The 25,634-nt window shown below is 50.9% G+C and overlaps 3 protein-coding genes across 3 annotated transcripts in view; 1 reads left to right on the forward strand and 2 right to left on the reverse strand.

The window, feature by feature from the left end:
• The window catches only part of NLRP12 (NLR family pyrin domain containing 12), a 726,895-nt gene that overhangs the window by 71,472 nt on the left and 629,789 nt on the right, over nt 1–25,634 (forward strand).
• LOC136141467 (leukocyte immunoglobulin-like receptor subfamily A member 6) lies at nt 651–3,753 on the reverse strand. Its single transcript, XM_065899645.1, has 8 exons — nt 3,720–3,753; nt 3,525–3,560; nt 3,057–3,341; nt 2,607–2,909; nt 2,083–2,379; nt 1,518–1,820; nt 927–971; nt 651–787 (listed from the first exon to the last, which is right to left on the reverse strand). The coding sequence occupies exons 1-8, from the start codon at nt 3,751–3,753 to the stop codon at nt 651–653; spliced, it is 1,440 nt and encodes a 479-aa protein (XP_065755717.1).
• On the reverse strand, nt 14,327–20,021 carry LOC136140787 (leukocyte immunoglobulin-like receptor subfamily B member 3). The gene is made up of 13 exons (XM_065898959.1): nt 19,946–20,021; nt 19,751–19,786; nt 19,283–19,567; nt 18,832–19,134; nt 18,316–18,612; nt 17,751–18,053; nt 17,429–17,473; nt 16,277–16,390; nt 15,888–15,963; nt 15,765–15,802; nt 15,488–15,540; nt 14,544–14,708; nt 14,327–14,470 (listed from the first exon to the last, which is right to left on the reverse strand). The coding sequence occupies exons 1-13, from the start codon at nt 19,977–19,979 to the stop codon at nt 14,327–14,329; spliced, it is 1,893 nt and encodes a 630-aa protein (XP_065755031.1). The 5' UTR covers nt 19,980–20,021.

Raw genomic sequence — 25,634 nt, forward strand, 5'->3', positions numbered from 1 at the left:
TAGGGCTTTTGAAAAAGTGATACATTTTTAGAGCCATTTTAGCAGTACACCCACTGGCTGTCACTTCAGACACCGTTGTGCTCATTCAAACACCTCGTGTTTCTGGAGAAACTGTACTAGGTGTTGTCTCATGAGGAGAGAATAGATCGATGGGTCCAGGAAAAGTTTTAGGGAATAGTTTTAGATTTACCTGTTCCAAACTGGAGACTGTTTTCACCCGCTTATTCAGTTATTAAAACAGAGTCTGTGTTATGGGATGAACGAATAAGGGTCAATGACACACATTAGCGAACGTGGAAATTAAAAATAAAGAAACATGTGTTTCATGATAAGTGAAACAGAACATGAATATGTATAAAGGTAAGGACCCAAACCTGCCGTGTGGGATGTGCCTCAGGTCACAGGGGTGAGAGGGGACGGGGCAGTCAGGGAGAGTCATCACTGGTGGGGTGGGAAGGCACCATGGTTAACCGAGGCCCAGTCCTCCACAGGGACTCCCAGGCCTTCTTCTGCACCCACACCATGTCTCTCCCTCCCTGGTCAGACAGTTCACACAACGCGTGCTGCAGATTCTCTTCCAGAACCTCCTGGGCACATAAGGTCATGACAGGGCTCCACCACTCGGGACGGTGCACGGTCCCCTCTTGTGTTCAGCTCCTGGCTGCATCTTGGGCTCCTCCGTGGCCGTGTTGAGCCTGAAAGAGCAGAATCCCGAGGCCCAGCAGGACTGAGCCGGCCATGCCCATCCGGATGAGGTTCTCCACTGTGTAGTCTTGCGGGTGTGAGGGTAGGAATTCTGGACAAGAGATCACAAGGTCAGAGCAGATCCGAGTCACCCTAGACTCCAGGATGTCCACCCAGGGAACCTGCCTCTCCTTGACAGGACATGACCCTCGGAGCCCAGCCCCATATCTGCCTGATTTCATCACTCGTGGGATCTGACTTGTTTTGTGGCGGGTGGATGGTGTCACCTGCTCATGAGAATCGTAAAGTGAGGGTGTGAGTGAGGAGTTGGGGAGACACGAGCCCTTCTCCTGGGTTCTGTGTCCTCAAAGCCTCCCATTCTCATAGTACAGCTTCTACACGGTTCCTTAATGAACCCTTCCTCTAATATGCCAGGTTCCCTCTGCTCTCCTCATTGGATTCTCTCAGCCTCCATGTGTTCTTTGAATTCAGAACCTGCTTTTGAATCGCTTTGGAACAGAGTTGGCTGTGCCCCCGGTGCTCAGGATTAGTGAGACAAGTGGTCTCTTAAGACAGAAATAATTGAGTGCTGTGTGTTCTGTGTTCAGTCTGAGATTGAACCCTATAATCTTATTCTCCTACTTCTGGGAGTTCCCACTGATTCAACAGCTGAGGACCCAGGATCCAGTGATGAGACTTTGGAGTCAGGGGCCATTGAATGTTCTCCTCTCTGGAGGCCCACTGTGTCCCCTCATTCATTACTACCTCAGACATTTCTGGGGACAGAGCCCTGAGCTGACTGAGTCAGAGAGGACAGGGTCAGGGTCCCTCACCTGAGACCGCGAGCTCCAGGGGGGCACTGGCGTGTGACAGCAGGTAGGGGTGACTGCTGAGTGAGCCGTAGCACCTGTAGGTCCCATTGTGGGCTGAGGTCACGGGACTCATGGAGAATTCGGCCCGGAAATGCCCATCTCGGTACCTTGATCTAAGACGCAGTGGGGGCCGGGCTGCCCCCTCCTTGGACAGAAGGAAAGTTTCCTTTGTGCTCCGTGACTGACACAGCAGGGTCACGTTCTCTCCTGAGGCCACCACGGGCCCCGGCTGCACCGAGAGGGAGGGCGTGTCAGGGAACCACCCTAGAGAGAGGAAGGGGGGTGAGGGGCTGCCCGCCCCCTGGTTCCTAACTGCGACTCAGCAGGGCCTCCCTGAGGCCCCTCATCTCTGTCTGTCTCTGTTTTCTCCGAGTCCATCCCTCTCCCTGCCCACCCCCGTCTCTCTCTGTCTCTCTCCCTCCCTCCCTGGGGACCCCTCACGCCTGGTCCCAGCATCACCAGCTGGGGCTCCCCCGGCAGGGCCTGTGCAGAGTCTGGGTCCCTGACTGACCCGCTGGCTCCTCACCTGCCACCAGGATGTCCAGGGGGTCACTGGGGGCCGACCACTCGGAGGAGAGGTTGTGTCCACCGTAGCATCTGTACCGGCCCGCGAGGGTGTTGGTCACCGGGCCCAGGGGGAAGTCGGCCTGAGAGAGCCCAGCCTGGGGCTGCCGGCCAGGGCACTGGGGGAGGGCCTGTCTCCCCTCCTGGGACAGAGCGAATCTGTCATAGCCGACGTCAGAGCGACACTGGAGGGTCAGGCTCTGTCCAGAGGCCACGACAGGGCCCTGCGGGGTCAGGAGGGAGGGCTTCGCAGACACACCTGGGGGAAGACCAGCCCTGGGCTGTAGGGGCTGGTTCCTCCCATGAAGCCCCTTCTCCCATCCTGGTCCCCAGGCCTCATTGTCGCTCACACTCTGTGTCTCTGTCCTGTGCGCCCCGCTCCCCCCTCACCCCACCCTCTCATCTGGGACAATCCTGGGAGAAAAGCATCTAATAATCTGTCTCGTGCCTCAAAAAGTGCGTGAGGCCAGGGTGGGACCTCCTCACCTGGGAAAAGGAGCTCCAGGGGGTCACTGGGGGCCGACCACACCTGGGGGGTGTCCCTGTAAAAGCCGTGGCATCTGAACATCCACCTGTGGCTGGGGGTCACGTGACCCACGGGGATCAGGGCCTGGGTCTGCCCATGGGGGTATCGCTGTGCATCCAGGGTCCAGGAGGACTTGGGTTCTCCTTCCTTAGTCAGAATGAACCCGTCCAGTCCCTCCCATGAGCCACACTGGAGGGTCACGTTCCCTCCCGAGGTGACCACAGGGCTCATCAGGGCTGAGAGGGTGGGTTTGCTGTGGACCTCTAGGAGAGAAGGAGGGAGCTTGTGAAATGGGACTCACACCCCCCTTTCCTCCTCCAGGGCTGGGCTGTGAGAGGGACACACCCCTGAGAGCAGACCCCCTTCCAGAGGGCAGAGCCTGAGGCTGGGACCCCCGAGTGTCCTCTCACCTGTCACCACCAGCTCCAGGGAGTCACTGCGCTCTGACAAGCCAGTGGGGCTGAGGTAGTAACAGTGATATCTCCCTGCATAGTCTTGTGTCATGTGTGAGATGGAGAACTTGCCCTTGTCCCCGGGCTCCAGTGAGGGCTGTCTGTACCAGGGAGGTGAGCTTCCCTCTTTATTCAGATAGAAATCCCAGATCTCCAGGGTCCCCTGACACCAGATGGTCACGGGGCTCCCCCAGGGGATCACAGAGCCTGGCTCAGCCCAGATGGTGGGTTTGGGGAGGGTGCCTGGAAGGACATCAGAGGTTGGGTCACAAGACATTCTCACCCCCAGGTCCCCAGCTCTCAGCCCCCAACCTCCCAGACTCCCCTTCCTTCAGCCCAGAACTGCTGTTCCCCACCCCACTGCCTGGGGGTGGCCCCTTGTCCCCATGATCAGGAGGGAGCTGGGACACCTGGGGACAGACTCACCTGCCTGCTCCTGGGTCCTCAGGCCCACACTCAGCCCTGGAAGAGAGACCCCTGTGAGAGGCTCGCCCTGAATCCTGAGCAGCGCCTCTCCTACCCGTGAGCCTCCTGAGTCCTGGGGTGTCCTGACAGAGCAGCCTGGCTGTGGGGAGGGGTCCCTCCCTGGCTGGGGCTTCCCCTCCCCCTCCTCCATCTCACCGAGGCAGAGCAGGGCCGTGAGCCTGGGGGTCATGGCGTCTCATCCCTGTGGTCCAGGCGGTGCAGATGGAGGAGACCACGGTGCCCTCAGGCCGGTGACCCGAGGGTGTGTCCACTGGGAGGCTGGTCCTCCCGGTCACAGGGCTGTCACATCAGCAGCCCCACAGGAAGGGGAACTGCCCCTCCCCAGGAGCCTGGCTGTCATTCCCATGAGAGACCCGGTGTCTTCCTGAGACGCCCCTTCCAGGTGGGGGTGACCCGAGCACGTCTTTCCCTCTCAGAGCCTCCCCGTTGGGTCTCCTTCGTCCTCAGCCGGTCCATCGGCAGGTCCCTGTGGGGTCCTCACCATGGACAGGGGTCACCCAGGCCCTGGCGATGCTTCAGGGAGGTTGCAGGTTCCTGCTGCACCGCAGAGCTCAGGTCAGCAGAGACACACGTTTAACATCTGCCTACAGCTCCCTGGAGGTCAGTGTGGCAATGAGCACAGAGGAGAAGTTCGGGGAAATAAGGAAGGAAACATGCTCCCCTGGCCCCAGAGTGTGGCTTTGCTTTCTATCTCAGCTCCCTTCAGGGACTTCTCCCTTTTTCTTGAAACAGCGTCCACTCCACCTTCCTGGGAACAAACCCCTGAGTCATTCCTGCCTGCTTGGTGGCCCTTAACCCTTGGACAGGGCTCTCCTCCCCGTCTTGTCATCCTGCCTGAAAGCTTAGGGGACCTTGATTTGAGTTAGAGGTCTCAGTTTGAAGGAAAACATCTCTATTGAAATCTGTCCCCACTGCTCTTGTGACCGTGAGGGCAATGCCCTTTCTGAGCCTGAGTTTCCTCCTCTGCATGTTGTCGCAAGCCGCACTCCTCAGAGTGGCTGTGAGCTCAATGGTGTCAGGTTCATTGCAGGATCACCATTGTTAATTTCCAGAGCAGGTGACAACAGCAGTGGGTGGGACATGAAAGGATCCTGGGCTCAGACTCCACGGCAAAGTGGGTGATTGTGGTGCCCACCTAAGAGCCCTCCTCTGCTCCTAACACTGAGAAGTGCTATTTTGAATATTTCTGAAACACGTACCCACAGACACATGCAGAAAAAGAGAAAGAAAGTTCCTCAAATGGAGAGGGAACCAGACCAAAGAAGAGGCAACTAGGCTGAGTGGCGCCCACTGACCGGGATCATCAAGGGGGTCATAGGGAGGAGGTTCCCACCTGTGTGGACAGAGAGAGGGACCCAGGTCCTCACAGGCAGGGAGGGGTCAGGGCTCCAGGTGAAGGTTGAAGCTGCGGCCGCACTTCCCCGCGTTTCTGGACGGGCACTGGGATAGCTCTGCTCACTGCCCCAAGCCCGTGGTCAGCATTGAGCCACCTCCCCTGTGTGGCATGAAACAGACTCAGTCCACGATTGTCAGCCACGGGTGTCCACCCTCGTGAGAGTGTGAGGGTCCCATTGGACCATCCCTGAGGCCACAGCTGTGAGCAGATGCTAAGTCTGAGACGGTGGGCAGCACGGGGCAGAGCAGCTGCAGCAGTCTCCCCTGGTCAGCCTGACTCCCAGGACAGCCCCGGGAGAAGCCTTCTAGGAGAGACCGGGGGTGTGAGGGCAGAGCCTTGAACAGGAATGGACATCACAGTGCCCCTAGTAGTGATGACAGTGCTACGGACAGCCGTCTGCGGACGAGTGCGGGTGTCCTAGGCAAGGGAACAGAATCAGTAGGAAACCAATAAAGAGCTGAAAAAAAGTCTAGGACATACTTGATGTGAATATCTTGATTATATCACAACACAATTAGTGGCTTTGCTGAAATAAAAATATGAAAAAAAAGAATCAGTAGGAAAATATGACAGTCGATTTAAATTAAGCGTGTTTATGTATCTGAAAAATAAAGGGAGGCAACCATATGGATTATTTTATAGAAGAAAGGGCAGTTATTAAGAGTTAGAAAAGGTAGAGGTGACAAATCCAGTAGAATGAACACATTAAAAAACGTCATCCCATCAAGGACAAGACAGCTGAGGGACCAATTATGGAATTGAAAACAATATCGAGGAAATGTTCCACAATGAAGGTTAGAGAGACCAGAAATGGAAATTCAAGATACTTGGGGAATAGAATGAGGAGGGCCCACGTCGTATCTATTGTAAGTGTCAGAAGGAAAGGTCGTGACGTATAACAACGGCCAAAGAAATGAAGAATTGAACATTTTTCAGAGATGAGGACAGGCCAACTAAGTGCTAGGACGCCTGTATTTAAAAGTGACATCTGTGGTTCAAGATGGCGGAGTAGAAGGACGTGCTCTCACTCCCTCTTGAGAGAACCGGAATCACAACTAACTGCTGAACAGTCATCGACAGGAAGACACTGGAACTCACCAAAAAAGACGCCCCACGTCCAAAGACAAAGGAGAAGCCGCAATGAGACGGTAGGAGGGGCGCTATCACAATAAAATCAAATCCCGAAACTGCTGGGTGGGTGACTCACAAACTGGAGGACACTTACACCACAGACGTCCACCCACCGGAGTGAAGGCTCTGAGCCCCACGTCAGGTTTTCCGACCTCGGAGTCCAGCAACGGGAGGAGGAGTTCCTAGAGAATCAGACTTTGAAGGCTAGTGGGATTTGATTGCAGGACTTCAACAGGACTGGGGGAAAGAGACTCCACTCTTGGAGGGCACACACAAAGTAGTGTGCACGTCAGGACCCAGGGGAAGGAGCAGTGACTGCATAGGAGACTGAACCAGACCTACCTGCTAGTGTTGGAGGGTCTCCTGCAGAGGAAGGGGGTGGCTGTGGCTCACCATGGGGACAAGGATACTGGCAGCAGAAGTTCTGGGAAGTACTCCTTGGCGAGAGCCCTCCCAGAGTCTGCCATTAGCCCCACCAAAGAGCCCAGGGAAGGCTCCAGTGTTGGGTCGCCTCAGGCCAAACAACCAACAGGGAGGGAACTCAGCCCCATCCATCAGCAGACAAGCAGATGAAAGTTTTACTGAGTTCTGCCCACCAGAGCAACACCCAGCTCTACCCACCACCAGTCCCTCCCATTAGGAAACTTGCACAAGCCTCTTAGATAGCCTCATCCACCACCAGAGGGCAGACAGCAGAAGCAAGAAGAACTACAGTCCTGCAGCCTGTGGAACAAAAACCACATTCACAGAAAGACAGACAAGATGAAAAGGCAGAGGGCTACGTAGCAGGTGAAGGAGCAAGATAAAACCCCAGAAAAATAACTAAATGATGTGTAGATAGGCAACCTTCCAGAAAAAGAATTCAGAATAATGATAGTGAAGATGATCCAGGACCTCAGAAAAAGAGTGGAGGCAAAGATCGAGAAGATGCAAGAAAGGTTTAAGACCTAGAAGAATTAAAGAACAAACAAACAGAGGTGAACAATACAATAACTGAAATGAAAATTACACTAGAAGGAATCGATAGCAGAATAACTGAGGCAGAAGAACAGATAAGTGACCTGGAAGACAGAATGGTGGAATTCACTGCTGTGGAAGAGAGTAAAGAAAAAAGAATGAAAAGAAATGAAGACAGCCTAAGAGACCTCTGGGACAGCATTAAACGCAATAACATTTGCATTATAAGGGTCCCAAAAGAAGAAGAGAGAGAGAGAGGATCTGAGAAAATATTTGAAGAGATTGTAGTTGAAAACTTCCCTAACATAGGAAAGGAAACAGCCACCCACGTCCAGGAAGCACAGAGAGTCCCAGGTAGGATAAACCCAAGGAGAAAAACGCCAAGACACGTAGTAATCAAATTGACAAAAAGACGAAGAAAAAATATTGAAAGCAACAAGGGAAAAACAACATACGAGGGAATTCCCAAAAGGTTAACAGCTGATTTTTCAGCAGAAACTCTACAAGCCAGAAGGGAGTGGCATGACATATTTAAAATGATGAAAAGGAAGAATCTACAACCGAGATTACTCTACCCAGCAAGGATCTCATTCAGATTCGACGGAGAAATCAAAACCTTTACAGACAAGCAAACGCTAAGAGAATTCAGCACCACAAAACCAGCTCTACAACAAATGCTACAGGAACTTCTCTAAGTGAGAAACACTACAGAAGAACAGGACCTACAAAAACAAACCCCAAACAATTAAGAAAATGGGAATAGGAACATACGTATCGATAATTACCTTAAACATGAATGGATTAAATGCTCCAACCAAAAGACACAGGCTTGCTGAATGGATACAAAAACAAGACCCATATATAGGCTGTCTACAAGAGACCCAATTCAGACCTAGGGACACATACAGACTGAAAGTGAGGGGACGGAAAAAGATATTCCATGAAAATTAGAAATCAAAAGAAAGCTGGAGTAGCAATACTCAGATAAAATAGAGTTTAAAATAAAGTATGTTACAAGAGAAAAGGAAGGACATAATGATCAAGGGATCAATCCAAGAAGAAGATATAACAATTATAAATATATATGCACCCAACATAGGAGCACCTCAATACATAAGGCAACTATCAGCTATAAAAGAGGAAATTGACAGTAACACAATAATAGTGGGGGACTTTTAACACCTCACTTACACCAATGGACAGATCATCCAAACAGAAAATTAATAAGGAAACACAAGCTTTAGATGACACAATAGACCAGAGAGATTTAATTGATATTTATAGGACATTCCACCCAAAAACAGCAGATTACACTTTCTTTTCAAGTGTGCACGGAACACTATCCAGGATAGATCATATCTTAGGTCACAAATCAAGCCTCAGTAAATTTTTAAAAATTGAAATCATATGAAGCATGTTTTCTGACCACAACGCTATGAGATTAGAAATCAATTACAGGGGGAAAAAATGTAAAAACCACGAACACATGGAGGCTAAACAGTATGTTACTAAATAACCAAGAGATCACGGAATAAATAAAAGAGGAAATCAAAAAAAAAAATACCTAGAGACAAATGACAACGAAAACACGACGACCCAAAACCTATGGGATGCAGCAAAAGCAGTTCTAAGAAGGAAGTTTATAGCAATACAAGCCTACCTCAAGAAACAGGAAACATCTCAAATAAACAATCTAACCTTACACCTAAAGGAACTAGAGAAAGAAGAACAAACAAAGCCCAAAGTTAGCAGAAGGAAAGAAATCATAATGATCAGAGCAGAAATAAAGGAAATAGAAACAAAGAAAATAATAGCAAAGATCAATAAAACTAAAAGCTGGTTCGTTGAGAAGATAAACAAAATTGATGCACCAGTAGCCAGACTCATCAAGAAAAAGAGGGAGAGGACTCAGATCAATAAAATTAGAAATGAAAAAGGAGAAGTTACAACAGACACTGCAGAAATACAAAGCATCCTAAGAGACTACTACAAGCAACTCTATGTGAATAAAATGAACAACCTGGAAGAAATGGACAAATTCTTAGAAAGGTATAACCTTCCAAGAGTGAACCAGGAAGAAATAGAAAATATGAACAGACCTATGACAAGTAATGAAATTGAAACTCTGATGAAAATTTTCCAACAAACAAAAGTCCAGGACCAGATGGCTTCACAGGTGAATTCTATCAAACATTTACAGAAGAGCTAACACCCATGCTTCTCAAACTCTTCCAAAAAATTGCAGAGGAAGGAACACCCCCAAACTCATTGTATGAGGCCATCATCACACTGATACAAAAACCAGACAAAGATATTACAAAAAAAGAAAATTACAGACCAATTTCACTGATGAATATAGATGCAAAAATCCTCAACAAAATACTAGCAAACAGAATCCAACAACACATTAAAAGGATCATACACCATGATCAAGTGGGGTTTATCCCGGGGATGCAAGGATTCTTCAATATATGCAAATCAATGTGATACACCATATTAACAAATTGAAGAATAAAAACCATATGATCATCTCAATAAATTCAGAAAAAGCTTTTGACAAAATTCATCACCCATTTATGATAAAAACTCTCCAGAAAGTGGGCATAGAGGGAACCTACCTCAACATAATATAGGCCATATATGACAAACCCATAGCAAACATCATTCTCAATGGTGAAAAACGAAGTATTTCCTCTAAGATCAGGAACGAGACAAGGTTGTCCACTCTTGCCGCTTTTATTCAACATAGTTTTGGAAGACCTAGCCACGGCAATCAGAGAAGAAAAAGAAATACAAATTGGAAAAGAAGAAGTAAAACTGTCACTGTTTGCAGATGACATGAGAGAATACATACATAGAGAATCCTAAAGATGCCACCAGAAAACCACTTAGAGCTAATCAATGAATTTGGTAAAGTTGCAGGATACAAAATTAATGCACAGAAATCTCTTGCATTCCTATGAACTAATGATGAAAAAGCTGAAAGAGAAATTAAGGAAACACTCCTGTTTACCATTGCAACAAAAAGAATAAAATACCTAGGAATAAACCTACCTAGGGAGACAAAAGACCTGTATGCAGAAAACTATAAGACACTGATGAAAGAAATTAAAGATGATACCAACAGATGGAGAGATATGCCATGTTCTTGGATTGGAAGAATCAATATTGTGAAAATGACTATACTACCCAAAGCAATCTACAGATTCAGTGCAATCTCTATCAAATTACCAATGGCTATTTTTACAGAACTGGAACAAAACTTAAAATTTTTATGGAACCACAAAGGACCCCAGATAGCCAAAGCAGTCTTGAGGGTAAAAAAATGGAGCTGGAGGAATCAGACTCCCTAACTTCAGACTATACTACAAAGCTACAGTAATGAAGACAGTATGGCACTGGCAGAATAACAGAAATATAGGTCAATGGAACAGGATAGAAAGCCCAGAGATAAACCCACACACCTATGGTCAACTAATCTATGACAAAGGAGGCCGGGATATACAATGGAGAAAAGGCAGTCTCTTCAATAAGTGGTGCTGGGAAAATTGGACAGCTACATGTAAAAGAATGAAATTAGAACACTCCCTAACACCATACACAAAAATAAACTCAAAATGTATTAGAGACCTAAATGTAAGACTGGACACTATAAAACTCTCAGAGGAAAACATAGGAAGAATACTCTTTGACATAAACCACAGCAAGATCTTTTTTGATCCACCTCCTAGAGTAATGGAAATAAAAACAAAAATAAACAAATGGGACCTAATGAAACTTCAAAGCTTTTGCACAGCAAAGGAAACTACAAAAATGATGAAAAGACAACCCTCAGAATGGGAGAAAATATTTGCAAACGAATCAACAAAGGATTATCTCCAAAATATATAAACAGCTGATGCAGCTCAATATGAAAAAAACAACCCAATCCAAAAATAGGCAGAAGACCTAAATAGACATTTCTCCAAAGAAGACATACAGATGGCCAAGAAGCACATGAAAAGCTGCTCAACATCACTAATTATTAGAGAAATGCAAATCAAAACCAAAGTGAGTTGCATCACCTCACACCAGTTAGAATGGGCATCATCAGAAAATCTACAAACAACAAATGCTGGAGAGGGTGTGGAGAAAAGGGAACGTTCTTGCACTGCTGGTGGGAATGTAAATTGATACAGCCACTATGGAGAACAGTATGGAGGTTCCTTAAAAAACTAAAAATAGGGGGCTTCCCTGGTGGCGCAGTGGTTGAGAGTCTGCCTGCCGATGCAGGGGACACAGGTTTGTGCCCCGGCCCGGGAAGATCCCACATGCCGCGGAGCGGCTGGGCCCGTGAGCCATGGCCGCTGAGCCTGTACGTCCGGAGCCTGTGCTCCGCAACGGGAGAGGCCACGACAGTGAGAGGCCCATGTACCGCAAAAAAAAAAAAAAAAAAAAAAACTAAAAATAGAATTACCACATGACCCAGCAATCCCACTACTGGGCATATACCCAGAGAAAACCATAATTCAAAAAGACACATGCACCCTAATGTTCATTGCAGCACTATTTACAATAGCCAGGTCATGGAAGCAACCTAAATGTCCATCAACAGACGAATGGATAAAGAAGATGTGGTACATATATACAATGGAATATTACTCAGGCATAAAAAGAAATGAAATTGGGTCATTTGTAGAGATGTGGATGGATCCAGAGACTGTCATACAGAGTGAAGTAAGTCAGAAAGAGAAAAACAAATATCGTATATTAACACATCTATGTGGAACTTAGAAAAATGGTACAGATGAACCGGTTTGCAGGGCAGAAATTAAGACACAGATGTAGAGAACAAACCTATGGACACCAAGGGGGGAAAGTGGCGGGGGGGTGGAGGTGGTGGTGTGATGAATTGGGAGATTGGGATTGACATATATACACTAATATGTATTAAATGGATAACTAATAAGAACCTGCTGTATAAAAAAATAAAATAAAATTCAAAAAAAGAAAAACAGCCCAAATATATTATCTTACGGCTCTTGGAAGTCAGGAGTATACAATCACGTCACTGGTATAAAGTCAGGGAACAGGGAGACGTTCATTTACTTCATCTCAATCCAGAACCGGAAGTCTCGAAGGCAGTTGAATTCTATATATTGACCACGTATGCAGCGATGCAGGAAAACTTTTTAATTAGAGTAGATCTTTACATTATTTGGGATTTTCTACGAACACAGCTGTGCAGTCTCTTAGTAATACAATATTATTCTTACCCACTTCAGAGCTTCTCGCCTTGTTTTGTTTCACTTACTTGGTTGGTGCCTCGAGGGCCCTGGTGAATACAAGTGGTCATACGGAACATACTTGGATCATTGCCAGTCGTAGACGAAAGGACCTCAGGTTCTCACCTGTACAAATGACGTCTGGTGTTGTTAAACATGCCCTCATCAATGAAAGGGAATTCCCTTCTATTTCTGATGCGATTTTATTTTCACCAGGAATTGTTGGTATATTTTATTGAAGGCTTTGTCTGCATCTATTAAGATGATTATTTTTTACTTGTTCTGTTAGTGTATTGCATTATGTAATAGATCTTTTAAATTTTAAGTTGCTCTGTCCTTCGAAAAAAAAAACCCACAGTACGGTCATGAAGTAATGTCCTTTTACTATATCACTACATCTCATTTGTGTACACTTTGTTTAGGGATTTCCATCTAAGCTCATGTGAGAGATCTTCCTGTGACTTCCCCATGTATAATTCCCTTGTCAGGTTTTGGTGTAAATATTTTCCTGAGCTGATGTGTTGAGGTGTGTTTCTTCTTTTTCTGTTCTCGGGAAGTGTTTGTGCACTTTTGGGGTGTGTGTGCATGTGCGTGTGTCTCTCACGAGTACATAAGTGCTCGGAAGAAATCACCAGTGAAGCCGCCTGAATCGCACACTTACACGTCGGACAGTGATGACCGTCCGAGCATTTGTCCGCATCCCATCACACAGTCGCCATTTCTTTTTTTGGTGAGAACATTTGAGATCTGCTCTCTTCAAAACACTCAAGAGGGGCTTCCCTGGTGGCGCAGTAGTTGAGAGTCTGCCTGCCGATGCAGGGGACACGGGTTCGTGCCCCGCTCCGGGAAGATCCCACATGCCGCGGAGCGGCTGGGCCCGTGAGCCATGGCCGCTGAGCCTGCGCGTCCGGAGCCTGTGCTCTGCAATGGGAGAGGCCACAAGAGTGAGAGGCCCGCGTACCGAAGGAAAAAAAAAAACACTCAAGAATGGGATACAGTGCGATTAGCTGTAACCACCATGCTGTATATTAGATCCCCAAGACTTATTCATCTTATAACTGGAAGCTTGTGCCCTTTGACCAATATCTTCCCATTTCCCCCTCGCTCCAACCCCGGGAACCAGCGTTCTGCTATTCCTTTCCTTTTGACTTTTCTAGATTCTATATAGTTCAGTCGTGGGTAAGTTTTGATTAGAGTCAATGTACAAGGGGATAGATTTTCCACTTATTCTTATATCCATTTAGTAAATTGTACACGTGAAGATTTCCATTCCATCTACATTTTCTGTATGTTGGCATCAAATTTCTCATAACGTTCTGTTACTATTTTTATAAAGTTTGTAGGATTTGTAGTGCTGTGTGCAATTCCTTTCATGATATTAGAAGTGTGTGCCTTCTCTCTTTTTCCCTCGGCCGTGGTGGCTAGGATTCATGAATGTTTTCAAGAATGAGTTTATTTTTAGCCTTAATTGATTTTCTCTACTTTTTGGTTGTCTTCATTATTAGCTACCCTTGTCATTATTATTCCCACCTTCTACCTTCATTTGAAATAATTTGCTATTTTTTCCTGAAGTCTTGGTATGATATGTTAGGTCATCGATTTTTTTAAAGCCTTTTCTAATATATTCATTCATGATTCTTAATTTTCTCATTTCATATGTTTGATGTGTATTATTTACATTATCATTCATTGAAAACATTTTCCCACTTCTGTTTTGTTTTTTTTTTTTTTTCGTTTTGATTTTGGTTTTCAACTCACACATTGATTTTTGAGAAGTCTGTTGCATTATTTCCCAAATGTAAGGCTATTAGTTATCTTTGAGGGTAGAGTCAGGTGACTGCCAAAGGGTCCCAGGGGCTCCTGGTGGTCTATGTTGGGGGTCCAGGCTGTCTGTTGGTCGTTAGGTGGTGTCCACTGCGGGCAGGCAGCTCCTGTGCCTTCCGGGGTCCGTGCAGTCTTCCTCCCTGGAGCGTGGAGTCTGGGTCCTTCCTGGGCTAGCGGACGGCGAGAGCAGCATACACGCTGGGCTCTTCTGGGGGCTCCCCTGACTGGGGGGCAGGGGGTGCAGTCTCCCGTCTGAAGGTCGAGTGGTTCAGCTGGGCATAGGTCACATCCTGGGGGGCTTCAGATGCGGCGGCCTGCGGTGGGGGAGAGGGAAGGTGTGTGGTTGGGGTGGGGGAAGCCTGGGGGCCCGGACAGGATGGGACCCACCTGACCGTCCCTCTGCCCGTCCTCTTCCACTTGTCTGTCCTTCATGTCCAGCAATCTCCCCGACAGGGAGGAAGGAGAGGTGGCCACCCCCCGCCTTAGTCTTGATCTTGAGTGGTTCACCTGGGCGTACGTCCCCTCCTGGGGGTCTGCATCCTGCCTGTTCTGCTGGAGGGAGAGAGTAGGACAGAAAGGGGACTTCCTGGATCCACTGTGATCTCCTTCCGTCAGCTTTCCACTGTGTTGGCAGAGTGATGCTTTAAAACCTTAGGTCAGGTCACTTTCCTGATGGAAACTCCGGGGACCTCCTAACACCTTGGAGCCTCTGGATTCTTTCTACGGTTCTGATTTCTGTATTAACATGTTATCTCCCTTGCACATTTGGATCCAGCCGCACGGCCATCTTCCTGCAAAAGCGTCCCTGCCTCAGGACCTTTGCACTTGCTGCCCCCCCACCATGCACTCTGTAACCTTCTCTTGCTTTACTTTCCTTATCGGGACCTTGCATTCTAGGACGCTACCTGCTTCTTTACATATAGTCTTCTCACCCACCAGGTGAGCTCCCTGTTGCACCTGCAGCACCTACAGGGAGCCGGGGTGATGCGCTCTCCTTGTGCACCGCTTTTGGGTGAATGAAGGAAGGGGGGCCTGGGGACTTTCAGGTGATTCACTTATTCACAAATCCTCTTGAGACGTGGGGCTTCTCTGCAACGCCAGAGGGTCAGACAGAGGACGGGGAGCCAGGAAAGGGGACCCCGAAGGAGGGGCCATGAGGTCACAAGGAAGCAGGAGGGGTGGAGTCAGAGCAGGAAGACCCAGGAAGCCTGGAAGGAGAGGTCAGTGTGGGACGCTGCCGGAGCTGAGATGTGAGGACAGAGACGTGTCCATTGGACTGAGTTTGGCAACAAGAAGGTCTCTGGTGGCCTGGACAGGAGCAGGGGTCTCACCGGATGGTCCAGCTGCACCCCGTCCTCAGGCTGTGTGTCCTTCACGGCAGCATCTGCTGGGGCGGAACAGGGTGTGTATCGCTTGGCGGGATCCCCTGAGATCCCTCAGGGCTGGAGCCCCCGCAGTGCATCCAGAAGGGGCCACTGAGACCCAGGGGTGAGGGGAAGTGTGGGGTTTCAGTCCGCACCCCCTGAGCCCACCCCTTCCCAGCCTTCCCCTCCCCCACACAGGTGCCTCCAGAACCCTGTGTCCACCACCCCATCCTCTTTTGCTCACAGAGGGCCTGGTCCTGGGTGGCGGCGGCTGGGCAGGAGCTGGGGAGGAGGCGGGTGTGTTAGGGGGAGAATGAGGGGGAGCTGCGGGCGGGGCGGGCCTGGGGGTCTTCGGGGCGGGAGTTACCTGCTCTGCAGGCCTGTGTCCTTGGGCTCTGGGTCTGCAGCCCCTGCGGGAGGGTGGAAATCAGCCTCGCCCTGGGCTGGGGCAGATGACAGAGGCTCGGCCCTGGGAGTCTTACGACCCCCGCCCCTCACTCGGGATTCAGGAGGAAAGAAGGAGACCTGAACTCATACTTGCGTACATGTTTCAACCCTTCATGAGATTGAAAAGGGGGAGAACACCTTAAATTATACATGTCAGCTGACAGTACGTGTTTTCTTTCTAGATTTTTGACTTTCAGACTCTGGACAATCTTTTTCTAAGCTGACCTTGCCCATCTCTTAGGTTTCCCTTTGGCTGGTGCCCTGAGCCCACCACCTCCAGGGGTCTGGGTCACCCTGTTCCCTACTCACCCGACTTCCTGCGTCTGCTCTGACCCCGGTGTCGGACGAGGAGGACGAGGGGCAGCAGGACGAAGGCCACCGAGACCCCAATCAGGACGTTCAGGTACCATTTGAGACCTGGGGCACCAGTGACGTCATGAGTGAGCCCAAGATGCCATTTAATTGAGCGCCTACTGTGTGCAGGCTCATGCTGGGGTCTGTGCATTCATCTCCTCTAACCCACCCCACCCATTTTACAGATGAGGAAACTGAGGCACAGAGAGGGAATTCACCAACCCCAGGTGACCCAGTCTGGAGGTGGCAGAGCTGGGATTGGAACCCAGGGCCGTGGGCTCCCTGAGCTGTCCTCCTGCCACGCCCCATCCAAGGTGGACACCAGCTTTGTGCTCTGGGGGCTTCTCATCTGCAGGGGGGCCTGTCCGAGGGTCTCATCTGGAGCCGAGGGTCCTTCCTTGTTACCCTCCCCTCCCCCACCACAGCAGGGACTGGGGGAGGGGCCAGCTGTGTGCGGTGGACTCTTCATCTTTCCCTCCCCCTCCCCGTACAATGCCACCATCACTGCGGCACTGGGGACAGGCCCCCATACAGTCACATCCTCAGGGGCCTCCCTGTGAGGCCTCCTCTCCTGGGGGGTCACAGCCAGAAGTCAGAACTGAAGGAAATCTAAGCTTCGGGCCACGATTCTCTGCCTTTACACTTGGAGAAACTGAGGCCCAGGCAGGGGAAGGGGGTCCAAGTCAGCGTCTCCAGAGGTGCCTGAACCAAGGCCAAAACTGAGCCCTGCCCCCCTGGACCCAACACCATGTCCCACCGACCCTCACTTACCCGTCTGCGGGCCTGGCTCCGTGGGGGGAAGGGCCCCAACTTCAGAGCCTCCTGGGGGTCAGGACAGAAGGTGAGGGTCGGGGGCTGCTTCTCCCCACATAAGCCCACTGCTCCTCCCCCAAGATGGGCCCCGAGGGGTCATTCCCTCTCCATGACCCCCACCCTTCATCCACCAGCCTCCGAGTCCCTGGAGCCCTGGGGTCCTCCTGGCATCTCTCCTTGACCCCGAGCCTGTCCTTGAGGATCTGAGGGCATTAGATCCTCCCAGAGACTCTGAAACTGCCTTGGGGTGGCCTGTGCTCCCTCTGCAGAGAGGCCTCAGTGACTCCCCACTTGTTGAACTGGGGCCTGTCGGTGGGGGGCTGGGGCCCCCAGTATGTCCTGCGAATGAGGACGGGAAGGGGGTGGGGCTGACCCTGGAGTCCCCACCTCATGAAACCTTTCCCTTACACCTGCCCTGTGGTCTCCTCTACAGTCGTCAGGTTCCGGATTCCAGGTGAGGTGAGAAGGTGTGGGAGGGTATGGGAGGGCCTCTGAGGGGCAGATCCCCCTCTGGGTGACCCTCCGTCACAGTCCCCTCACTCAACCCCAGCCCAGAGTGCTCGGGACAGAGCCCTGAGCTGACTGAGTCAGAGAGGACAGGGTCAGGGCCCCTCACCTGAGACCGCGAGCTCCAGGGGGGCACTGGCGTGTGACAGCAGGTAGGGGTGACTGCTGAGTGAGCTGTAGCACCTGTAGGTCCCATTGTGGGCTGAGGTCACGGGACTCATGGAGAATTCGGCCTGGAAATGCCCACCTTGGTACTTTGATCTAAGACGCAGTGGGGGCCGGGCTGCCCCCTCCTTGGACAGAAGGAAAGTTTCCTTTGTGCTCCGTGACTGACACAGCAGGGTCACGTTCTCTCCTGAGGCCACCACGGGGCCCGGCTGCACCGAGAGGGAGGGCGTGTCAGGGAACCACCCTAGAGAGAGGAAGGGGGGTGAGGGGCTGCCCGCCCCCTGGTTCCTAACTGCGACTCAGCAGGGCCTCCCTGAGGCCCCTCATCTCTGTCTGTCTCTGTTTTCTCCGAGTCCATCCCTCTCCCTGCCCACCCCCGTCTCTCTCTGTCTCTCTCCCTCCCTCCCTGGGGACCCCTCACGCCTGGTCCCAGCATCACCAGCTGGGGCTCCCCCGGCAGGGCCTGTGCAGAGTCTGGGTCCCTGACTGACCCGCTGGCTCCTCACCTGCCACCAGGATGTCCAGGGGGTCACTGGGGGCCGACCACTCGGAGGAGAGGTTGTGTCCACCGTAGCATCTGTACCGGCCCGCGAGGGTGTTGGTCACCGGGCCCAGGGGGAAGTCGGCCTGAGAGAGCCCAGCCTGGGGCTGCCGGCCAGGGCGCTGGGGGAGGGCCTGTCTCCCCTCCTGGGACAGAGCGAATCTGTCATAGCCGACGTCAGAGCGACACTGGAGGGTCAGGCTCTGTCCAGAGGCCACGACAGGGCCCTGCGGGGTCAGGAGGGAGGGCTTCCCAGACACACCTGGGGGGAGACCAGCCGTGGGCTGTAGGGGCTGGTTCCTCCCATGAAGCCCCTTCTCCCATCCTGGTCCGCAGGCCTCACTGTTGCTCACAGTGTGTCCTGTGTGCCCCGCTTCCCTCTCACCCCACCCTCTCATCTGGGACAATCCTGGGAGAAAAGCATCTAATAATCTGTCTCGTGCCTCAAAAAGTGCGTGAGGCCAGGGTGGGACCTCCTCACCTGGGAACAGGAGCTCCAGGGGGTCACTGGGGGCCGACCACACCTGGGGGGTGTCCCTGTAAAAGCCGTGGCATCTGAACATCCACCTGTGGCTGGGGGTCACGTGACCCACGGGGAGCAGGGCCTGGGTCTGCCCATGGGGGTATTGCTGTGCATCCAGGGTCCAGGAGGACTTGGGTTCTCCTTCCTTAGTCAGAATGAACCTGTCCAGTCCCTCCCATGAATCACACTGGAGGGTCACGTTCCCTCCCGAGGTCACCACAGGGCTCGGCAGGGCTGAGAGGGTGGGTTTGCTGTGGACCTCTAGGAGAGAAGGAAGGAGCTTGTGAAATGGGGGCTCACATGCCGCTCTCCTCCCCCAGGGCTGGGCTGTGAGAGGGACACAACCCTGAGGGCAGACCCCCTTCCTGAGGGCAGAGACTGAGGCTGGGACCCCCGAGTGTCCTCTCACCTGTCACCACCAGCTCCAGCGGGTCACTGCTCTCTGACCAGCCAGTGGGGCTGAGGTAGTAACAGTGATATCTCCCTGCATAGGGCTGTGTCATGTATGAGATGGAGAGCTTGCCCTTGTCCCCGGGCTCCAGTGAGGGCTGTCTGTACCAGGGAGGTGAGCTTCCCTCTTTATTCAGATAGAACTCCCGGACCCCCAGGGTCCCCTGACACCAGATGGTCACGGGGCTCCCCCAGGGGATCACAGAGCCTGGCTCAGCCCAGATGGTGGGTTTGGGGAGGGTGCCTGGAAGGACATCAGAGGCTGGGTCACAAGACATCCTCACCCCCAGGTCCCTAGCTCTCAGCCCCCAACCTCCCAGACTCCCCCTCCTTCAGCCCAGAACTGCTGTTCCCCACCCCACTGCCTGGGGGTGGCCCCTTGTCCCCATGATCAGGAGGGAGCTGGGACACCTGGGGACAGACTCACCTGCCTGCACCTGAGGTCTCAGGCCCACACTCAGCCCTGGAAGAGAGACCCCTGTGAGAGGCTCGCCCTGAATCCTGAGCAGCGCCTCTCCTACCCGTGAGCCTCCTGAGTCCTGGGGTGTCCTGACAGAGCAGCCTGGCTGTGGGGAGGGGTCCCTCCCTGGCTGGGGCTTCCCCTCCCCCTCCTCCATCTCACCGAGGCAGAGCAGGGCCGTGAGTCTGGGGGTCATGGCGTCTCGTCCCTGTGGTCCAGGCGGTGCAGATGGAGGAGACCTCGGTGCCCTTAAGACAGAGACCCGAGGGTGTGTCCACTGGGAGGCTGGTCCTCCCCGTCACGGGGCTGTCACGTCAGCAGCCCCACAGGAAGGGGAACTGCCCCTCCCCAGGAGCCTTGCCCTCGTTTCCACAGGGCTCAGGCTGGAGTGGGCAGCGGGCCTCTGCAGGCTCCCGTGTCCCTGTACTCAGCCCCTCCCATCTTCCAAGCCAGCAGGCGCGTCTCTCCTCCTTCTGCTTCTGAGTCCCATCGACCTTGGCTCTGATCCCTCTACCTCGCTCCTTCACTCATCAGGACCTCGGTGGTAACGTGGGCCCCCCCCCAGGGTAATCCAGGACTGTCTCCCCATCTCCAGCACTTATGGGGGGATCTTCAAGGGAAATTCAGGGCTCGTCCTAAGAGTACAAAATGATAATAATACAAATAGAATTCAGTATCCTTCTGCACGGAGTAATGTAGAGCAGGTAGTGAGTTTCGAAATCACGGTGACTTTCCTGCCCACCCCGGCTGAGCAGAGGGACAAGAGGACAGAGCCTGGGAGGCGCCGCCGACTAAGAGGATACCTCGGGCAGGTGCCCGTCACCCCCAGCGAGGGTTTCAGCACTAACGGTTTCACAGGAAGCAGAGCAGCTATTTCCCTACACGTCAGTCTCTGTTACCATCCCAAGTAAGATGCATGACGTCTCCTTTTTCAGAAAACAATTTCTGCGCGTCATAAACCCCAAATGTGAGCTCCAGACACGGTCCAAATACGCCATCAAGTGCCGAGAGCCCGATGCTGGCTTTCGAGCTGGGCGGTCAGAAGATCAGTGGTTCCTGCCCAAGGTATTTCCTCTCCCCACACTTCAGTGGTTTGTGTTCGTCTCCAAACGCTCCTAGATCACGGAATCCTGTTTGGATTAATGAGATTTAAAACAAGCTCACGAATGGAGATGTTGGGGGTTCTTTCCTTCACAGCCTCGGTCATACTGAGGTTGATGAGAGACGTGACTGAGGGCTCCTGAGGAAGGGGAGACGCTGCAGAGAAAGGAAGCGTGATGCACACAGAACAGGAGCTCTGCCCGAAGCACCTCCTGGTTAGGTGCAAGTTGTGCCTTTTGGGGTGGAATGCCACTCAAGCCATGGCCTTGTTTCTCCTTTTTGGTGATTTGGTCTTTCCTAACTTGGTTAATTCGGCATGCCCCAGGTTTCTCCAGAGTAAAGCTGTTATTTCCCCTTTGTAATTAATCACTGGTCTGTGGGGAGGTGCTTTGAGAGTTTGTACGTGTCATGCTCCTTATTAAATTTTCACTTTATAAGTTTAGCAGCTACTGACCCTATGCCATAGCAAAAGCTTCTCTTCTCCCAAATGCACCCATTCACATGGAAATCACGTTGTTTATAATATCCCAGTACTTTTAAATGCCTGTAAGATACGGCCAATCCTTCTTGTGTTTCTTCTGTCATAATAAGCAGACGCATCTAGGCTTTCTTATTTCCTCACGACTCAGAGGCTGTATGGTGTGTTTTAATTTCCGGTTGATCTCGTCCCCACTACCCGCATAGCTCTTCTCTTTGTGTGTTTTCTTAAGTATTCTTACGTTTTTATTTTTGCATATGGAGCTTAGTATCAACTTGTCTAGTTCAAGAAGAAAAGCTTGTTAAACTCAAAAGCTTTTGCACAGCAAAGGAAACCATAAACAAAACAAAGACAACCCACAGATAGGGAGAAAATATTTGCAGATGATGTGACTGACAAGGGATTAGTCCCCAAAATTTACAAACAGCTCATGAGGCTTAATATCATCAAAACAAACAACCCAATCAAAAAATGGGCAGAAGACCTAAATAGACATTTCTCCAAAGAAGATATACAGATGGCCAAGAGGCACATGAAAGGATGTTCAACATCGCTAATTATTAGCGAAATGCAAGTCAAAACTACAATGAGGTATCATCTCACACCAGTCAAAATGGCCATCATCAAAAAATCCACAAACAATAAATGCTGGAGAGGGTGTGGAGAGAAGGGAACCCTCCTGCACTGTTGGTGGGAATGTAAGTTGGTGCAGCCACTATGGAGAACAGTATGGAGGTTCCTTAAAGAACTAAAAATAGAGCTACCATATGATCCTGCAGACCCACTCCTGGGCATATATCTGGAGAAAAACATGGTCCAAAAGGATACTAGCACTCCAATATTCATTGCAGCACTGTTTACAATAGCCAAGACCTGGAAGCAACCTAAGTGTCCATCGACAGACGAATGGATAAAGAAGATGTGGCATATATGTACAATGGAATATTACTCAGCCGTAAAAAGAAACGAAATTGAGTTATTTGTAGTGAGGTGGATGGACCTAGAGACTGTCATACAGAGTCAAGTCAGTCAGAAAGAGAAAAACAAATACCATATGCTAACACATATATATGGAAACTAAAAAAAAAAAAAGGTTTTGAAGACCATAGTGGCAGGACAGGAATAAAGACGCAGACATAGAGAATGGACTTGAGTTCACAGGGAGGGGGTAGGGTAAGCTGGGACGATGTGAGAGAGTAGCATGTACTTATATATACTACCAAATGTAAAATAGCTAGTGGGAAGCAGCCACATAGCACAGGGAGATCAGCTCGGTGCTTTGTGACCACCTAGAGGGGTGGGATAGGGAGTGTGGGAGGGAGACGCAAGAGGGACTAGATACGGGGATATATGTATATGTATAGCTGGTTCACTTTGTTATAAAGCAGAAACTAACACACCATTATAAAGCAGTTATACTCCAATAAAGTTGTTTTTAAAAAAGTGAAAAGAATAGGGCATTCTCTGGAGGGTTTGTACAAAGTTTAAATATGCTAATGTTTGCATAGAACTAAAAGAGCCATTGCACCATTTTAAGAGCTGGCTGAATCTACGTTGAATTTTTAAAATATTCTTAAGATATATAAGAACATTTTAAATACCAGGCCTGTAACAGGCATGCAGGTTTCTTATGTTTCTATCAAAAAGATACACAAGACGAAAAAATTGAGAACTCAGTGCGGGCGCCCCCTCGCGGGTCTTCAGGCTAACGTTTCGTTTTTTTGTTGTTTTTTGCGGTATGCGGACCTCTCACTGTTGTGGCCTCTCCCATTGCGGAGCACAGGCTCCGGACGCGCAGGCTCAGCGGCCATGGCTCACGGGCCCAGCCGCTCCGCGGCATGTGGGATCCTCCCGGAACGGGACACGAACCCGCGTCCCCTGCATCGGCAGGCGGACGCTCAACCACTGTGCCACCAGGGAAGCCATAACGTTTCCTTTTAATCTGAGTGGGAACGGCAGGTCTGACCCGTAAGTAGGGCGGTGACCACCTACACGTCCCACTCACAGCGGGATCGGGGCTCTCCGGGCGAGGGGCTCCCGGGGACCCCACGTCCTTGGCGGCGCAGCTGGTCCCGCTCCGGAGACGGGGTCGTGCAGATCCCAAGTGTTTCCATGTTGAGACAGCACGGAGTGGCCTTGTTTAGAAGCCCTGTAGCTTCAGCAACAAGGCTAAGTAATCAAGTGGGCTATTGTGGACGGACCTAAATCTGTGTGAACTGACGTGAGGAAAGAATAGATTTGGTTATATCTGTTCATATAACACGTCCATGAGGCCCGCCCACGTGTCAGTGATGGAGCGGGGGCGGGGTCAGGGGGAGAGGCACGAGGTCTCCCAGGTGTGGAATTCAGAGGGCGCTGGGCGGACTGACATGGTGCACGTGGAACAGAAGATGAAGAGCAGACTTAGGCAGATATGGGGACCTGCTTTCTGCGCAGCCAAGGCAGGGTAAGCCCGTACCCGGGCGGAGGCCGTCTCACTGTGCGTTTCAGCTGTGTAACTATTGCAGCCAGTAGACCCAAAAGTGTAACGACTCATGTGGTAGGAATTAGTTCATCTTCCATGAAACAGGTGAAGCTGATTCCAGCTCAGCAGGGAGGTGCTTTAAAATACTGTGTATTAATTCTAAAATGTGAGGGAGCAGATCAGGAGACGCCTCCCATTGAAAAGATATTTCATCACAGTTCCCAGGAGGAGGGGGCATGCATGCCACCCACCAGGGCCACGTAGGGAAGCACCAGAGACAGAAAGAAGGAGATGGAGTGAGGGGAAAATGGGAGCCTTTACTGTGGTTTCCACAAGAAGGAATGGGCAGGAAAGGGTAAGCAGGCATGGGATTGCCTGGGTTAATGATTTCAGCGGGTTCTGGGGTGGAGGGGGCGCCCCTAGTTGTCATGTGCTTGGCCCTAGCGTGACAAGGGCAGGTGGATCGTGGCCCAGACTGTGGACCCCCATAAAGGAGGGGGTGCGGTGTGGACTCTGGGTTGACTGGTTTGTATTTTATAAGTGCACCCCAGGAAGAGGATTCTTGGTCAGGAGCTGGGGCGGGGGGGGGGGGCAGTGAGGGAGGAGGCGGGAGGACAATGCAAGTGACTCAGGCATATTATCGGGTCATCTAGGAAAAGGTGTGTCCAGTGTCGACCTTAAAATTAAATGTCGTTATTTTACTGGCAAAATGAGTTTATTTAGGAATGGCAGAGGAATTGCGATTCAGGACATCAAACTATGGCAAACCACAGTCAAGTCCAGAGAACAATGAAGAGGAATGTTACTTTACAGAGAAAAAGGAGGAAGCTGGAAGGGGCTGCTTTGACTGAAAGGCCCTTGGAGAAAACCAAGAGGTCAGGGTGGTTGTTGGTTTCTCATTGGCTGGGCTTTGCTGTTTCTCCTTGGCTAGGTTGTGACTGTTTCTCATTGGCTGGGCTGAGGCTGTTTTCTCATTGGCTGAGTTGCTGATTCTCATTAGCTGAGCTTGTGCTGTTTCTCATTGGCTAGGTTGTGACTGATTTTCATTGGCTGGGCTGAGGCTGTTTTCTCATTGGCTGAGTTGTTGCTGTTTCTCATTAGCTGAGCTGGTGCTGTTTCTCATTGGCTAGGTTGTGACTGTTTCTCATTGGCTAGCCTGTTGCTCTTTTCATTGGCTGGGCTATTGCTGGGCGAGGAGAAAATCATCTTTCTGAAAATCAAGCTTCTTCCTGCCTAGGAATGTAAAGTAAGCTGCAGCAGAGGGTAGGGGTGAGAGAGCTCCCCTTTAGGGCTTCCCAACTCCGTCTTAAATTAGGTTTCCCTTTATTAATTTTCACACTAGCATATGCACGTATGACACATATTAAAGCATCAACTTTATAGAAACCTGAACTATGACTAATACAAGGGGTACAGCAGGCTCTATTCTATGGGGTCATCTGGGAACCAGGTGCCACACTCGGCCTGTGGGTCCACGGTCACCCAGGGCATCCACATCCATCAGCAGAAGGGAAGAGCCGTGAGGATCTTGTGTGGCAGGTTCACGGGCCAGGCCTGGAAGAAGCTCCGTCCATCCAGCTCACATGCCACTGTGAACTTCATCCCAGGACACACATAACTGCAGGGAGGCTGGGGAGATCATCTCGCTGGGAGCCCAGGAAGGGAGGACACGGTGCTGGTGAGCAGCCAAAGTCCTGTCACACAGGGACCACCTGTCTGTCACTTTGAGCACCGGGTGGGGGGGTTAACGGGTTGTGGGGTGCGTTTCCAGCCTCCACTGCTTCCTCCCCGACCTCCTCTTACGTAGA

The sequence above is a fragment of the Phocoena phocoena genome, chromosome 20 (genome assembly GCF_963924675.1).
Source record: "Phocoena phocoena chromosome 20, mPhoPho1.1, whole genome shotgun sequence".
Lineage (NCBI taxonomy): Eukaryota > Metazoa > Chordata > Mammalia > Artiodactyla > Phocoenidae > Phocoena > Phocoena phocoena.

Excerpts from the sequence above, each read along its gene's own strand:
- LOC136140787 (XM_065898959.1), bottom strand. The coding sequence starts at position 19,979 with ATGACCCCCAGACTCACGGCCCTGCTCTGCCTCG. Across the intron at positions 19,135-19,282 it reads GCTGGAGCTGGTGGTGACAG|AGGTCCACAGCAAACCCACC; the intron begins GTGAGAGGACAC and ends CTTCTCTCCTAG. Across the intron at positions 15,964-16,276 it reads GAGCAGACGCAGGAAGTCGG|CCCAGGGCGAGGCTGATTTC; the intron begins GTGAGTAGGGAA and ends CATCTGCCCCAG.
- LOC136141467 (XM_065899645.1), bottom strand. The coding sequence starts at position 3,753 with ATGACCCCCAGGCTCACGGCCCTGCTCTGCCTCG. Across the intron at positions 3,342-3,524 it reads GAGGACCCAGGAGCAGGCAG|GCACCCTCCCCAAACCCACC; the intron begins GTGAGTCTGTCC and ends ATGTCCTTCCAG. Across the intron at positions 972-1,517 it reads CCTGGAGCTCGCGGTCTCAG|GTGACACCATCCACCCGCCA; the intron begins GTGAGGGACCCT and ends TCTCATGAGCAG.